This window comes from Plecotus auritus (genome assembly GCF_963455305.1).
Source record: "Plecotus auritus genome assembly, chromosome: 1".
Taxonomy (NCBI): Eukaryota; Metazoa; Chordata; class Mammalia; order Chiroptera; family Vespertilionidae; genus Plecotus; species Plecotus auritus.
In genome coordinates this window covers 148,902,602-148,919,204 of record NC_137770.1, presented here as the reverse complement: position 1 = coordinate 148,919,204, position 16,603 = coordinate 148,902,602, and the positions used below count along the sequence as shown (strand labels likewise).

Genomic DNA, 16,603 nt, shown 5'->3' with positions numbered 1-16,603 from the left:
TAAATAACTAAGAAGTATGGTTAAAAGTAGAATATTTTCAAAAGTCAACCAAATAACTAAGCATTGTGTTGACATACACAGTTAAGTGTTAGCATGCCTTGACTATCATTCTATCCCTAGCCTTTAGAAATGGGATTTGAGTGAACACTGTTTCAGGCCAAAATGAACAGTGGAAAACAAAACCATTGGGAGGGAGGCATTTGTGAGGGAAAGGGTAGTGTGGTGAGGTTGCTGGCACTGTATACATGATTTATGGTAACTGGTTGTCTAGCCAAAAGGGGAATCAGCAGGAAAATGCTCAAAGAGGACCTGGTTGCTCCAGAAATCTCACAAGAAAGACAGTTAAGGCCTCACTGATTGGATATTTACTGAGCACACTGAGTGTCGAGGTGTCTCTATCTTGGAGATTCTTGTAGAAGTAATGTTGACCATACATTCTGGTTAGCCTGGGACAGTCTAAGATTATGTCTTCTGTTCCTCTCAGAACTGTACTGGTTTGGATGACAAATTACTTAGTCACTCAATTTAGTGAACATGCCCAAAAATCTTAAAATGTAAGGTAAACCCTACAATGTGAGGTACAGAAGGATTACTGAGGAAAGAAATCTATATGCAGGGATAATGGCAGTTGAGAAGGAAATGTTACTTATTGTGGGGTGAATGATACATCCAAAAGGCTATTGGGCCGAGGTGCACCGGGCACTGAAGCTGGACGTGGAAGACATATGGAAACTGGAGGTTATGGAAGCAATCCCAGCTTCCACATCTGAGATGGAAAACAGGGAAGGTACAGGACAGGAGGGAGCAGCCAATATCTTAATGAAATAAACTCAGAAAAAATAAAAGGACGAACTAAACACTACTAGAAAAAGAATTGCCTTTTCTAGGTAACACAATGGAAGCAGATATGATGTAAAATAGGTTCAGTTTTTTTCCTTCTTCTGCAGCACAAAGTAGGCAGCATGAGATGAGAAAAATAAGCATGATAAAATCCACAGCCCCCTAAGATGAAATTATCGACTTGCTTTCAAAATAACCCAACATATCACAAAGATGTGGCACACTGGAAATTGTCTCTAGTTTCATTTTGGTAAATTAGAAAGCAAATTATCCCTTTGGTAGCACTTTAGAGAAGGTAGAAAGTTCTGGCTTTACAGCATGACATTTACATCCAGAGAAAAACACGGCCAGGATGACACTAGGGGAATGAGACTTGAAAATACACAAAGTGGTATGAGGCCTGAAAGTTTCTGCAATCCTGTCACAGGTCGGAACCAGTCATCTCTGGGTTACAAACGAAAGGTTCTATAACATTGGTCACAAAAACTGGACTGCACTCTGAACTGAAGCAATCAGGAAAACACTTTCATCAGAAGGCCAATGGTCACCCCTTCTTGACAGCTCCTGTGGTATCAAATACTGCCATGCTGGAAGAACCACTGTACCTCCTGGGATATTCAAAGAGGGCCACCTAATTTGACAACTCCAGGGGGCACCATTCAAATTCTGTACTACACCCGGCTGGTGTGGCTCAGTGGTTGAGCATTGACCTATGAATCAGGAGGTCACAATTTGATTCCCGGTCAGGGCACATCCCTGGGTTGCAAGCTCCATCCCCAGTGTGGGGCTTGCAGGAGGCAGCCAATCAATGATTCTCTCTCATCACTGATGTTTTTCTTTCTCCCTCTCTTCCTCTCTGAAATTAAAAAAAATAAAATAAACAAATTCTGTGCTACCCCTCAAATTACACTGCATACAGTATCCCATGTTAGTTTGTTTCCTCCCAAGTTGCAGACCAAAAAGAATTAATTTGAACGTTATTCTTTATGTTGAAAAATGGTCCAAATGGCTTTTCCATTTTGGCTCCCCAGTAGGCTAGACATAGCAACAGCCCTACACAATGCTGATTCAGAGACTCCACCAGGATGTGGGAGTGGCCAGATATCAGCACCAGGAAGCAATGCTGACCAATTTGGGTTCTGCGTCTCCAGGATGCATGATTAAAATGCCTGCCATGTCGCATGGCTGAAGTTATTTCACCCATGGTAGTAAGATATAGATTCAGATCTTCTTAAATATGCAGCTTCTGACAATATATTAAAGTGAAGACAGACAATAAAATGTTTGGTACCAAGATATAATACAAATATCATATTCATCAATACACTCAGAATCAGAAAAACATTTTTTTACATTTCATTCATAATTTAAAACTTCAAAAAAAATCACCACAGTATGAGAACCTTCCTTTACCTCATAACTAATTACTTTGAAGAGTTGGAAATTCTTTAGTAGCAAGTTTTTAAAACTGATTACTTGACTGAATTCTATTTACAGATAAAGGGTCCATCAACCATAATTAATTGCTTTCACTCAACAGAAAGCAATTTATCATATGTGATCATTGAAAAAAAGCGATACTTTTGATACATAAATAAGAGCAGAGATTCACAAGTGAGAACATCCCGTGAGCTGGTCATTGAAGGGGGGAATGCATCAATTGGGACATTAAGTACTATCCGTGGTTTCAGGCATCCACTGGGGGTCTTGGACTGTATCCCTTGCAGATAAGAGGGGACTACTGCCTATGACAGGCAAAGGATTAACATTCTTAATACATAATTATTTTCCCATTGGTAAAATGCAAAAAATTAAATATAGGGTGATGTCAGTAGTATCTGGTACAGAGTAGGTTCTCAAAAAATGGTGGTTATGTTTATTAATAATTAGGAAATTCTGCATTGGTTCAGCTGACGCACAGGCTCCTGTGATCTCCTTGTTGGAGCTCTGCCAGGCAGAAGGCTGGGGGTGAGAAGTCTAATGGTCTCTGGAGTGAGGTGTGGGTTTGTGGGGGCCATCGGGGACACATCAGTGTGTGTGAGAGAAGAGGGCAGGGGAAGAGGCTGGTGCTGGACTGTGGGGACAGACATCATGCCAGGAGAAGATCTAGGGACCCTGTAGCTGGTAGGAAAAAAAACACATACCAGGTCTGAGCTGGGAACAGCTGAGTGTCCATCTGGGAAACTAGTTATCTGAGGCTGGGGAAGGAAGCAGCTGGAGGTCAGGGTAAGGCATATCATAGGGAGAGAAGCTGAAAGCCGAGGGTAAAAACAACAATGAACTGCCCGTGAGACCAAACCATGGGTGCGGGTGAGAACAGGTGGCACAGGGGTTCTCAAGCATCAAGGCTGCTGAAGGATTCCCAGCTCTTTGAGCTCTGAGGACACCTCCTGTGCAGGCAGTAGGTCTACAGGTCCACGCTTCCTGCTTCTGAAGGAGGTGTGCCTTTACAGGCAAACCCGGACTCTGGGGTTGAGATAAGAGGTATGGAGGGAGGCAGAGCTGGAGGCTGCTCAAGGAGAGAAATGAGGAGTCAGAGAGAAACGTCTTCCACTAGGCCCCGGGAAGAAATAAGTGCCTGTGCCCCTCCAGCTCTTTACTCATCTCCAGAGATACACAGAAGTTGAGAATGCACCATATTGTCTGAAAAGGAAAGGATGTGCATTTGATACTGCCCATGTCCTCGTTTGGGGAGAAAAATGGACTGATGGACTAAGATTCCTTTTTATCTTTTGGATAAAAATGCCATACAGTTCAGCCATTTGTGGATATTGGTTTGCTATTTGTTTGGCCAGTAAAAAAACAGGGTCAGAATTAATTAGTTTCTTGTTTGGAAACAGCATTTAAAGGGTTCTCTGCTCACGAGCTCTGAAACCATGGGCAAGTTACTCAACCTCTCTGTGCCTCACTGTTCTCATTTAAAATTCCACAAGACGAAGTTAATAATAGGACTATCGTAAAGGGTTATTATGAAGACTAGATGAGGAAACGAAGTGCTTACAACTGTGCCAGCCACGTTTTAAGAATTTGGTAAACGTGCCAAATTCTGATGAAGAAACTGATGGAATCACTCAAATGGATCTATAACCAACTTCACAATGTGAATAAATCTCATGAACATGATGCTGAGCAAGAGAATCATACTATGTAAGTGCACACTATGTAATCCTTTTTTTTAATGGAGCATGAAAAACAGACAAAACTAATCTATGCTTTCAGAATCGGGAGAATCACTGAGGGAACAGCGGCTGGGATGTGCAGGTCCTCCTGGGTGCTGATCCTGTTCTGCTTCTTGGTCTGAAAATGTGTTAAGCTGTACATTATGCATGCACTCATCCAGATGAACACCTCAATACATATTTTTTCGAAGTGGATTTTTTAAAACTATGTGTGTTTTGGAAAAAAGAGGGTTCCTGTGTCCTCAGCCACTTCTGTGGACATCCATGAGCACATTCCTAAATCAATACCGAATCACTTCCGCATACAGGCAGGTGCTATGTCTTCTAGAATTGGACAGGTGTGCCCATAGACACTCAGTGTACACTTACTGAATTAGCCGTTTTATCTTTATATGTGCATGTGCATGTCAAAAATGTTAGTGACATAAATAAGGTGAGATAGCATAAGTTAAGAACACAGCTTCTGAAGTCTGATTGCCTGGGTTCCAAGCCTGGCTCCACTAGTTATTAGCTGTGTGACTCAGAGCTAGTCACTTAAGTCCTAGAAATCCCATTCCTCAGGTATAACCTGGAAGATGATGAGGAAAGGATGATAATAATCATAATGAAATTGTGAGGTTCAAAAGAAATAAGCCATAGGGAGAGTACAATGTCTGGCAAAGGGCACGTATGTGTTTTTGTGCATGTGTATTAATACACTCCATTATACATGGCGTTTTAATTATATTATCTGTTTTTTATGCTTCTAATAAAGAAGGCACACCTTGTAGAATACAAATACATAACAGGTTAAATAAGTAACTTTTACACAGCCTGAAGACTTAAAAAACCAACTTACATATGAACATTTGCAAAACAATCTTTTGTATACTGAGGTTGCAAACCAGGTTACCAATCTCTGGTCTGCACTATGCCTTAAAAAAACAAGAGGCCAAGACTTCTTAACTATGTGGTCTGATGTGTGTCTTTCGTGTGGCCCAGTTTGGATTTAAAATTGAGACCTATTCTGAGCCTAGAAGAATAATTAACAGATGTGCAGAAAAATATATTAAATGAAAGCTTCTTTATGAAACACAGGTAAATGATAACAGTACCATTTGATGTAATTCAGGTTTATTCTGTTATGATATACAAGAGGCCCGCTGCATGAATTCGTGCATGGGTGGGGTCCAGCCGGCCCGCCCCAATGGGGGCCCATTGGGCTGGGCTGGTGGGGGGAAGGGGCCGAGGACAATTGGCTGGCTGGCCCTGCCCCCAATCAAGGTGTTGGGGGCCAATCGGGGGCAGGGCCAGCTGGGAGGAGGGGCCATAGGTGGTTGGTCGGCTGGCCCCAACCCCAATCGGGGTATTGAGGGCCAATCGGGGGCTGGACTGGCCAGGAGTGTGGGGGCCAATCGGGGCCTGGATCAGGCTGGTTGGCTGTTGCAGTGTGTGTCATAGCCACCAGTCATTCTGGTTGTTTTGCCTTTCTGGTCACTGGGCTTTTATATATATAGATGAACCAATATTTCCCAAACACAATCTTCTCTAGCACCAGACTCCATAGAGTGTTCTGAACTCATGTTCTAAGTTTGAAGACAGAAAAAATGAATTAATATACAGTGCAAAGACATCTCACATCTGATCACTAAATTCAGTTAAGATTAATAGTTTTTTGGAAAACCATAAGGAAAAAGAAGGGTTCACAGTTAATACTGACCAGATAGAGAATAAGTTGCTTCTAGTGTTTTCCTCCACAGTTAAAGCTCTGCAACAATATGGTAAGACAGACTCATAGATAGAGAGCAGGCTGACAGTTCTGGGAGTGAAGCTGGGGGAGTAGAGGGATTGAGCCAAAAAAAAAAAAAAAAAAGAGAAAGAACTCATGAACGTGGACAACATGGAGGTGATTCTGAGGGGTGAACAGAGATGGAGGAGGGTATAAGGGGGAATAAATGGGGATGAAAAAAATAAAATAAAGAAAAAAATATGATAAACCTAAGTTTCCAGGCTGCAGGCGACCCAAATGATGCTTTTTTTTTTTTTTTTGTCCAGAGTTTTCAAGAATTCTGAACGTGAATGCCTTGTAGTAAGGCCTACTGTCCCAGGCACCCCAGAAATCCCACTCCATAACATCTGATTCAGACCTCTGTCACACTTCAGGGGTAGGAAACAACACAGCACAGTTATTATAGAACAAAGGTGTTAGATACACTTAAGTGTGAGCTCTGATTCTGCCACTAACTGTGATGCTGGGACTTACAGCCTCTAGATCACCTTCTGCTTGCTCATCTGTAAATATCTGCTGCAGCAAGGGGTGATGTTATAAGTGAGAAGTATTTGCCCAAGTATAAGTATTCAAGCATGAAGCATTCAGAACCTCTAATGTAGATGTGATGGGGTGAACTGTGGCTCCTAAGATTCCTGTGTTGAAGGCCTAACCCCCAGTATCTCAGAATGTCACTGTATTTGGAGATAGGACCTTTAAACAAGTTAAAATGCAGCCATTAAGGTGAGCTGTAATGAAAACTGACTGTATCTGTATGAGACAAGGAAAGTGGACGCACAGAGAGACACCAGGGACAGGCATGCTCAGAGGGAACACCATGTGAGGACACAGCGAGAAGGCGTCCATCGCAAGCCAAGGAGAGATGCCTCAAGAGAAACCTGCCCTGCCTACACCTTGATCTTGGACTTCCAGCCTTTCAAACTGTAAGAAAATGTCTGTTGTTTAAGTCCCCCCTCACCACCCCCATCTCATCTGTGGTATTGTGCATGGCAGCCCCAGCACTGTTAAACATCACACACTGATGAAATATGCCCCAAGGGGCAATGGCAAATTCCATTCTCCCTATCTTTCACTGGGAAACTCAGTAATCAGTGCCTCTCTTTTCCGAAGCCCCTGTGCCTCCAGCAGAGGCTTCATGCTGCACTGCAGTTATGCAACGCCCCAATCATAAAGATGCTTTGGATCAGACAGACCACGGCAAGGGGCGGTTTCTTTGGCTATAAGCTTCTAGGATGAAGTACCATAAAAGAGGATATCCCTTCACCTGAAGAAAGAGGCATGACGGGGCAAGAGGAAGCAACTGCCCAAGCAGGAGTGAATGATGATGAGTGTGAGCTGAGGAAGCCTGAGGAAAATGCAGAGGCTCCACACTGACCCATGCTGGCTGGCACTTGACCTACATGGACTGTTCCTAGGCCACATTTTTATGCTTTTGCCTTAAAAAGTAAAAAAATAAATCAACCTGCACAAACTTGCTCTTCAATGAAGCAAGAGACCTTTATGTAATGTAAAGACATCAATTCTAGTTTTTGCTTTGTAATAATGTATCTGTTATCTAGATCAAATTCTTTAAACCAGGTTCTTGTAAATTTATGAAAAGAGGATCTAGGATCTGGTTTGCAATTATTATCCATATCAACTCTCGCACTTTTTATCACAATTAAAAGCTGGCTATAAAGGCAAAGCAGTGGGTGTTATGGTTTCTTATTAAAATCTAGCTACTTCTAATCCATTAACCAGCTTACAGTTTTCTTAACTTAGCAAATATTAATTAATCACTGGGTAATTTAAAGATTCAACAGGGAAGAAGCTCCCAAAGACTCAGCTTACATCGTACCCATCACAAAAATAAATAAATACATTCAATAAATAGCTATAGGGTGACATACAGTATCTTAGTTATTAATTGAAAAACTGCCAACAGTTTTAATGCCTGTCATTCTCAACAGACAGGAGCACACTACAACTAAAATCTTGTGAAACACCCAGCTGTCCAGCCACCTCCCACACTGTCCCTGGCTCTTGACCCCATCACACTGACATACCCACTTAATGTCTCCCGGGAAATCTCAGTCAGATGAGGAAGGAGGCACTGAGTGCCCAGACTTTATGGAACCAGTGAGACAAGAGGTGAAGACCACTGGAGAAGTGCCATGACCGAGAATTCAAAACACTAAAGAGACACTGTTTTGCATATTTCACATAATCAGATACAAGTTTAAAATATTAATAATAGTGAATATTAAGAATAATATGTGCCATGAGATAGACTGAATGTTTGGGTTTCCCCCCAAAAGTCATATACTGAAAATTAACCCCCATTTTGTGATGGTATTAGGAGAGGGGGACCTTTTGGAGGTGATGAGGTCATGAGGGCTGAGCCTTCATGAATTAGGTATTAGTGCCCTTTATAAAGAGACTCCAAAGAGATCCCTTGTCCTTTTTACCATATGAGGACACAGTGAGACGGCCATCTATGTAACAGGACGTAGGTCCACACCAGACAGGGAATCTGCCCATTCCTTGATCTTAGACTTCCAGCCTCTAGAGAAATAAATTTCTGTCACTTATAAGCCACCCAGCCCGAATGAATGGACCAAGACATGCTAGATGGTATTCAAGGCATTTCACAGATAATGACTCAGCAATTCTATGAAGTAGCTACTCTTACTATTTCCATTTCACGATGCAAAATCCGAGGCACAGAGAGGTTAAATGACTTGCCCAAGGTTAGACTGCTAGAAACATAAAGCTGCTCACAAAAAAGAAGCCATGGCTGACGGGAACCGAAATGCCCAATGATTGGAAAATTGTAAAAGGTCATTAATTATTAGTTCAGTTATATCAAAGGGGTCACAATTTTTTCATTTTATTTCCTACCTGGATGAAACGTTTTGTTTCTACTCTGTCCTAAAATAAAATATTGAACACTAAACAGTTCTATCGTGTTCCTGATGGTTGTAAACTATTCCCTCTGGAAAGTCAAGGAGAAGTCTGTGGCAGGGACACAGAGGCAACATTCCACCCTAGCTCATCGGAACTCTTAATTAATGCAATAGCATCCTTCTTCAATCAACTTTCCCCAAGCACAATACCAAGCACAGAGATAACAGAAGCAAGCACACTAGGCCCAAAAGAGCCACAGAACCCAGGCTGGATGCGATGGTGGGGAAGCATCTCAATGGAGTTATGTAGATAGATAAATCATTCTTTCTTTCATGAGCATTAAGTGACAAGGGAGGGATTAGTTAGCTGGGGTGAGAAAAGGGCTGCCCAGGCCAAGATATTGCAGGGTGGAGAGGGTCAATGAGGAAAAGAGAGGGGACATCTGTAATACTTTCAACAATAAAGATGAACTTTTAAAAAACAACACAAAAAGGAAACCACAAAGAAACACAAAGGTGGTCATATACAGGCAACTTAGAGGAGTCGAAATACAAAAGGTCTTAATAAAGACTACAGCTAACAAGACATGGTCTTCCCAGCTCTTTAACCTTTCCCTCAAAGACAACCTACAGGCACACTCAGAGATACTGCGGGTTCAGTCCCAGACTACCTCCATAAAGCCAGTATCGCAATAAAGCCAGTCATAATCTCTTTGTGCTGGAGGGTCTTTGACTTCAATTTGTAAAAATTAGCAGTATCTGTGAAGTACAATAAAACAAGGTATGTCTGTAACTGATAATTCCTAACAGAGGTGACTACTTCCAGGTTTAACACAGCTTTTGAAACCAGAGAACCTATGAGTACTTTTGTGGATTATTTTATAGGCTCCTTTAGAAAGACCTCCGAGGCAGGTTATTTTTTTAAGATTAAACTGACAGATATTTCAGACTAACCTGAAAAAAAAAAACTGATAAAGGCCTGAACACCCAGAGGGTAATAAACTTGAAGAGATTAAAACGTCACAAAAGACTTAAGTAAAAGAAATGGGGAAAGTCTTGCAGGCTCCTGATGGGATTCTCGCTCCTGGAAGCTGATTACAGGACCCTTCAAAAGCATCCAGTGAAGACAGCTGCTGTGTGGGAGAGTTTCTGCAGTGAAAGTTCTTTAATAAAAAGAACAAAATCGGTGTCATTACTCTTGGAAGCTTTAAAGAGAACATGTGTGCAGATTACAAGTCATATAGGAAAAGAATGAAGAAAAAGAAAAAATGAGGGGTAATTAAAAAAAGAACAGCAATATAAATCTATAACAACCCTAGGCAAAAGTACCATACCCTCCAGATCCTAATAAGCCACGTAAAAACATCCACACAGGCCCTAGCCGGTTTGGCTCAGTGGAGAGAGTTGTCCGCCTGTAGACTGAAGGGTCCCAGGTTCAATTCCGGTCAAGGGCACATGCCTGGGTTGTGGGCTCGATCCCCAGTAGGGGGCGTGCAGGAGGCAGCGATCGATGATTCTCTCTCATCATTGCTGTTTCTTTCTCTGCCTCTCCCTTCCTCTCTGAAATAAATTTTTAAAAAAAGATTTTTTAAAAAATCCCCACAGGACGCAAATCCCTCACTCTGTCTAATTAACCATGCTCTTCTTGGTTCAGGCCAATATGGTGGAACTGGTGATAGCTGAGGCTTACCAAGTTCCATCTGGAACTTCCCATTAATAGTTAACATTTCATGTGCAGGCATAGTGCTCAGCAGCTGACATACATCAGTGCACTTAGCACTAAACCAATCCAACCAAATGGGTACTTACATCTCCATTTGACAATGAGGAAACTGAAGCTCAGAAAGGTTAAGCAGCTTCTCTACAGTTTCACAGCAGTAAGTAGAAGATGGAGAATCTGAAGCCACTCTATTCCACTCCAAGGCCCCACTTCTGAGCACCATGTCCAGAATCTGGCAGGAAACTCTAGATTACAGCCGTGGGCAAACTACGGCCCGAGGGCCGGATCCGGCTGTTCTATCCGGTTCTCTTGCTCTCCCCTCTGCTCCTTTACTTTGAATTTATATTAGTTCACACAAACACTCCATCCATGCTTTTGTTCCAGCCCTCCGGTCCAGTTTAAGAACCCATTGTGGCCCTCGAGTCAAAAAGTTTGCCCACCCCTGCTCTAGAACCTGTCTGCTGGCTGTCTCTGGCCTAGGAAGTTTTCTCCATCAGAAAGCTTTTGGTATCTAAGCTCCTGAAAACATTTTATAAAGCCAAGTACTGTCTCAGAAGAAGTGCTGTACTTCTAAGACACAACTCTCCCAGGCAGACAGACAGATGGACATCTCATGTAAGAATAAGTACAAATATCCATTCTTATCTTTTGGGAGATAAGAATGAACATACTTCCTGGGGAGTTCAGTGAGAGAGAATGGTTATTGTGTCTTATAATTTCCCTTTAATGTCCTTACATTTTTTTCAGTTTCTCCAAAGATAAGAGGCTTATCTTAGCACTAAACCAATAAAACTATTCATAAAACTACATGATAACAGCTAAAAATGTTACAAGTAAAAGGCTGTGACTTCTCATGCTGCAATTAAAATAATCTCGTCAAATATTTTAATATGTAAAATACGTGTGCACTACTGATACGATACATCAATTCCAGAAGGAATTGGCTTTGGAAGGCATTCAGGACCCTCCCGGCTCCAGAAGTCAGGGAGCTATCACAGAAAGCAGCCACTCCTTGGGTCTACACACACTCCAGAGGCCAAACTGACTTCCACTGAACTCCCCAGGGAGTACATTCTTCCTTTAGTATGCTCTCCTGGAAAAATTAAGAATGATCTTACTTTCCACCACCTCATATGACGACGGAAACATCTTTTTCAGGAAGCAAGTGGCTCTTTTTTCTTCAGTAAAAGTCAAGGCCTCAGAAAGATAATGCAACTGAACCAAAATAGTTACACCACTTTCCCTACTTATAAATATTACAGAAAAAAAAAATCCTCTCGAAGCTGAGAAATATAATGTTTTTCTGCTGAAAGCAACCTCTTTCTTCAAGCCCATGAGAAAAATGCGTGCCAAGAAGCAGAAAGCCATGGGGCCAAGAGGAAGGCAGAGCCAGGCCTCCTGCTGGCCGCTCCCCACCTCCTCCCTCCCCTGCAGCGGTGTCCCCAGTGATCAGCAGGACCAGCTCGGGGACACTTCCAGGTCCACAAGTGCCAATTCAGTACCAGAGACATCTGCTCTGTCGCTGCCCCTGGGAAGCCATCACCACTGAGAGAGGCCAACACATAGCAGGAGGCTGAGATGCTAATTAGTACAAAAGCTAAGCTTAATGGCAGGTATCTTCCTAAGAGTTTACAAATTTTCATCAACTTTTCATAGATGTATCAATGGTACCATCCCCCATGTCTGTCCCAGGAACAAACCACAGAGTCACAGTAAATCTGACTCTGCTCTCTCCAGGCCTAAGAAGCAATCCATTATATTTTTGGGTCTCTTGGACCTCTCCCCTTCTTCTCCACTGTCACAAACTAGTGTGGATCTCATAAACTCACAGGACTAATCCAGCCTTCTTTCTTTCACCCATCAACTATTATGAGTACCTACTGTGTTCCAGGCAATATTAGAAAGAAGGCAAATATGAATTTTGCACAGTGTTAAGCCCCTCCAGGCTCCCAGTGGGGAAGAGAAACAGCATGTTACAATCCTGTGTAACAAGGGTCATGAAACAAGGTATGTCTAACTTCATAGAAGAGAGGGTTAACTAACTATGTCAGCTTGGTACAGACAGAGGCTTTACCTAGGCTGGGACGTCTGAGCTGACTCTTGATAAACAGTAAAAATATTTTGGGTAAAGAAGAATGACGAGGGAGGAAACAATACTTGTAAAGGTATACAAACTTGAAAGCGAGTGCCCTGGCTCAGGAAGGGCAATGAGGTAGAATGGCCGGGACACCAAATGCATGGAGGGGACGGGACCTAAGGTAAGTTGTGGTCAGATGCAGGAAGGCCCTGCATGTCATGCCAAGGAAACGGGAGCATTACTGTTGGTAATGAACAACCAGAGGTGTTTAAGAGAGAAGGTCCAAACTGAAGCCACATTCAGCCTGAAGAGTATTTTATTTCACTTTATAAAGTATTTTTCAAATACTGAAATTAATCACCAACTTCTGAAATTTGGTAAATGTCACCTGGATACTTGGTTTCTTAAAAAACAAAACAAACAAAAACATTCTGGCAACACTGACCGAACTTCTCCAGGTGGTAACAACTGTTTGGATCTGAGCAGTAGGTGGGATACTATTAAGGAGGTCATGACTACCCCCCAGACCTTTGAGTTTGCATTCCCTGATTCCCTGGTTTAAGGACAGAATAACACGAGAGACCTGTGTTACAGAAAAAAATAGCACTGCAAGCCATAGAGACTAGACCACAGGGTCAGTAAACCTGGAGGCAAGTGGGAAAGTTAGGAAGACATCACAATTAGCACAAGCTGGAAATAACAAAAAAGTCTAAAGAGAACAGACCCACAAAATGGTAATGAGTCAAGAAATGTTTAACATACTCCAGGCAGAAGAACACTTATCACGTAACATTTGTGCGGCATTTGTTCAAGGGCCATAGACTATATTAGGAGAAAAGAAAAATAATTCAAAAAATGATTTTCAACTAAAAAATAAAGTGGCTATTAAGTAAACCGTGTGGACAACCCACCCAAATGCCATAAATCTGCATAGACAACTGCTGAGGTACAGCAGCAGCCATCTGTGTGATTCTTGTCCCGGCCCCCACGCGCGTTTTCCAGGCAAAAGAGAACACATTCTGATGGCAAACTTTCTGAGCTAAGGTTTTGACAAGTGATGTTTACAAGCAGAGGGTGGAATATAAAACATTCCAACCTCGTACACAATGGCCAGCAGTTACTTGGAAAACTTATAAGCCCTTCCAGCCCCTCCAAGGGGAAGGCCCGGCCCTAGCACTCACACAGGCCGTTGACATCCAGCATGTTGGAGATGCCGCGGTCACTCATGTCCACTTCCGGCTGGTTCTTCTCCCGACTCTCCTCTACCAACTTTTTCAGAGACTTGGACATGATCTGTACCAAACGACAACAACAAAGCACGTGGGTGAAGGCAGGAGGGTGCCGAAACAGAAAGGAGAGAACTCTGCTGGGCACTCTCGGCTTCCCCCTGCCCCTGGAAAGTGGGCATCCACGGGCAAGGTACGGGTGCAAGCTGGAGGATGAGGCGGGGCGGGGAAGTGGAAAGGGTCCAGTACCCCTCAGACCGCGCCGAGACACGCAAAGCCAAGTGCAATGCCACACACACTTACCTCAGAGGGATACACCTAACAGGTTGTACGTGGAAACTGCAGGCTCCCGCAGGGCGCGTTTTGCGGGTGAGAGATGCACTCCACCCAAGCTAAAGCAATACCCAAACAGAGAACGCTCCCGGGCGGACGCTCTGCGCAGGCGCACTCCGTGCCGCCCCGCCCAGGCTCGCGCTGGACCCTTCCCAAATTAGGAGAACAGTTTACTACATTTGGCCAGCGGGCGAGGCTTCGCCTAAATAAGAACGTGTGCCCCCCTCAACCGACCAATCACGTCCGTGTTTCGGCCTGAAGATCCCGCCCTACCCCGTGATTAGTCCTTCCACCTGGAATTTGGGATTGAGATTCTGATTGGACCGGAGTTGGCGCGTGCGCGTTAGTGTTGGCGCAGGCTCAGTTAGGTAGAAGCGCAGCGATGGAAGTGGGGAAGCTTAGGAAGCGACTGTGTGTTGGGTCCTGGGAAGCTAGAAGTGAACCTTTTCTCAGGTCCTGCTTCTATGGCTGTGAACCCACTTATCGGAAGTTGCCACCGTGAGTCCCCTACCCATGGGTGTGCCCCCCGCCGTATTATGAGCTCGTCAAAGACGAACTGCCTGGTGGTCTGTGTCCCCAGCGCCCAGCCAAGGACCTCTGTGTCACATGAAGAGGGAAATACCGAGATAAATAAATGACCTCTCTTTTCTAATACTACTCTCAAAACTGTTTCGTATTTTATTTTGCTTTGTATTGAATGGTGATTTCATTATACAGTTTTCATTTTTTTACTAGCGTTTCTAACTGATGTTCTTTTTCTTGTAACCTTTACGGTATCTCGACGATCTTGCAGCTTTACATTCGTCTTTATTGCTTGAAATCCAATGAATTATTCTAGAAGATTAGGAACCCACTAACTTACTGCTCTAACTTAGACTGATTCTGTCTTTCCAGCTGAGTGGTTATCTGATTTCACTTGATTTCTGGGTTCCCACCGACATTTCTTTGTATACATCTTGCTGGGGTACCTCTGTTTACTAAATTATGATCCCTCAAGTATCCCTTTTTATGCGTGTTTAATCTAGTGCTTTCCCATTCTTGCTGCTGTAATTCTCTGTCTGATGATTCTTAGATATCATTTCATATTCAAGCGTGAAGGTCTGAGCGGGTTTTTCTAGATAGCTGATGTGGTAGCTCTTCTGTTGTTGATGAGTGTTTGTTTCCCTCCTAGATTAGCATTAATTTTCCCTGGGCTGCTTGTCTTTAGAAGTGAGAACCCAGTGTTATGCCTCTATCAGGGGTCCTCAAACTTTTTAAACAGGGGGCCAGTTCACTGTCCCTCAGACCGTTGGAGGGCCGGACTATAGTTTAAAAAAAAAAACTATGAACAAATTCCTATGCGCACTGTGGGCCGGGGACCAGTCGGCTGCTAAGCAGGACAGGCAGCGGCACCCAGGCGGGCGGGATAAAAGTCCTTGGCGGGCCGCATGTGGCCCGCGGGCCGAAGTTTGAGGACGCCTGCTCTATGTAATCACAAGACTGCCTTTGCTGATGGAGGGAAATGAATTATGAGCACCAGCTATGGCTGTTCTATTACTTCTGGTTTCACCTTCTCAAACTGCACCTACCAACCCCACATCTGGGTAGCACCTGAAAAATCGATTCCCAATTCCGTTGCATTTCTCTAGAAATTATTTTGGGCTGCAATGTCTTTCTGTTTCATTTGTCAGCATGCTTCCATTCACATCATTTTTTCCAGAAATTCTTTTCACTCCCTTGTAACTCTCCTCTCATTCTCTTCACTTTACCAGTGAATATATATAACATGTAATATTATATATATTATAATAATAAAAGGGTAATATACTAATTAGACCGGACGTCCTTACAGACGTCCTTTCTTCCAAACAAACCCACAGCGGGCCGGGGCTGAGGCAGAGGTGGCGGAGGATGGGGGGCTGGGGCCAAGGCCCTTGCACGAATTTCGTGCATCAGCCCTCTAGTTCTTTATAAAATATGTCCCTAAGTTCCAGATTTTTATAATATGGAAACAGAACCAGCTTACTGGGTATGCCACCTATGCAGTTACCCAAAGCCCCATGCCTACATGGACCCCACACTTGGTTTAAGGCTCTGCTGTCACCATCTTGAAATATTTAATAATTTTTAAATAATTTTTAATGTTTAATAATTTAAAAAACATTTTCTTTTGCACTGAGCCTTGCAAATTATGTAGCCAGTTCTGCATGGATAAGTCAATACACACCAGAATTTAAATTGCTTCCACAGTATCACTGTCAAGTTCTCTACTTACATACAGTCTATGCTTCAGTACTTCCAATCAGGAGAAATGTACTACCATTTCCCCCGCCATCCCCTGGGCACTCACTCTCTCCCACTCTCTAAAAAAATCAATAAAAACATATCCTCAGGTGAGCTGTAGGTCATTAACAGTGTCACCCTTTTTAATAATTTTAATAGGTAGGTCTATGAAAACATTTTGACTGTCACGTTTAATTAATTCACATGTAAAGCTTCAGGTCTAATGGGAGGCTCTCTCTCTTGGGCAGTTGCTAAGATTAGAATTATAGTTCTGTTGCTCAAGTTTTATATAACTTTTTCATACCTTATTTTT

At 43.0% G+C, this 16,603-nt stretch overlaps 1 protein-coding gene across 2 annotated transcripts in view; it reads right to left on the bottom strand.

Annotated features, from left to right (window-relative positions):
* The window catches only part of RSU1 (Ras suppressor protein 1), a 196,079-nt gene extending 181,780 nt beyond the window's left edge, over window positions 1-14,299 (bottom strand). For both annotated transcript variants that reach the window (XM_080666111.1, XM_080666112.1), the window contains exons 1-2: window positions 13,999-14,299; window positions 13,651-13,762 (exon numbers count right to left, since the gene is read on the bottom strand). In XM_080666111.1, the coding sequence (XP_080522237.1) occupies window positions 13,651-13,759 (109 nt within the window). In that variant the 5' untranslated portion in view covers window positions 13,760-13,762; window positions 13,999-14,299. The remainder of the gene's footprint in view (window positions 1-13,650; window positions 13,763-13,998) is intronic.
* Between the last annotated feature and the right edge of the window lie 2,304 nt (window positions 14,300-16,603).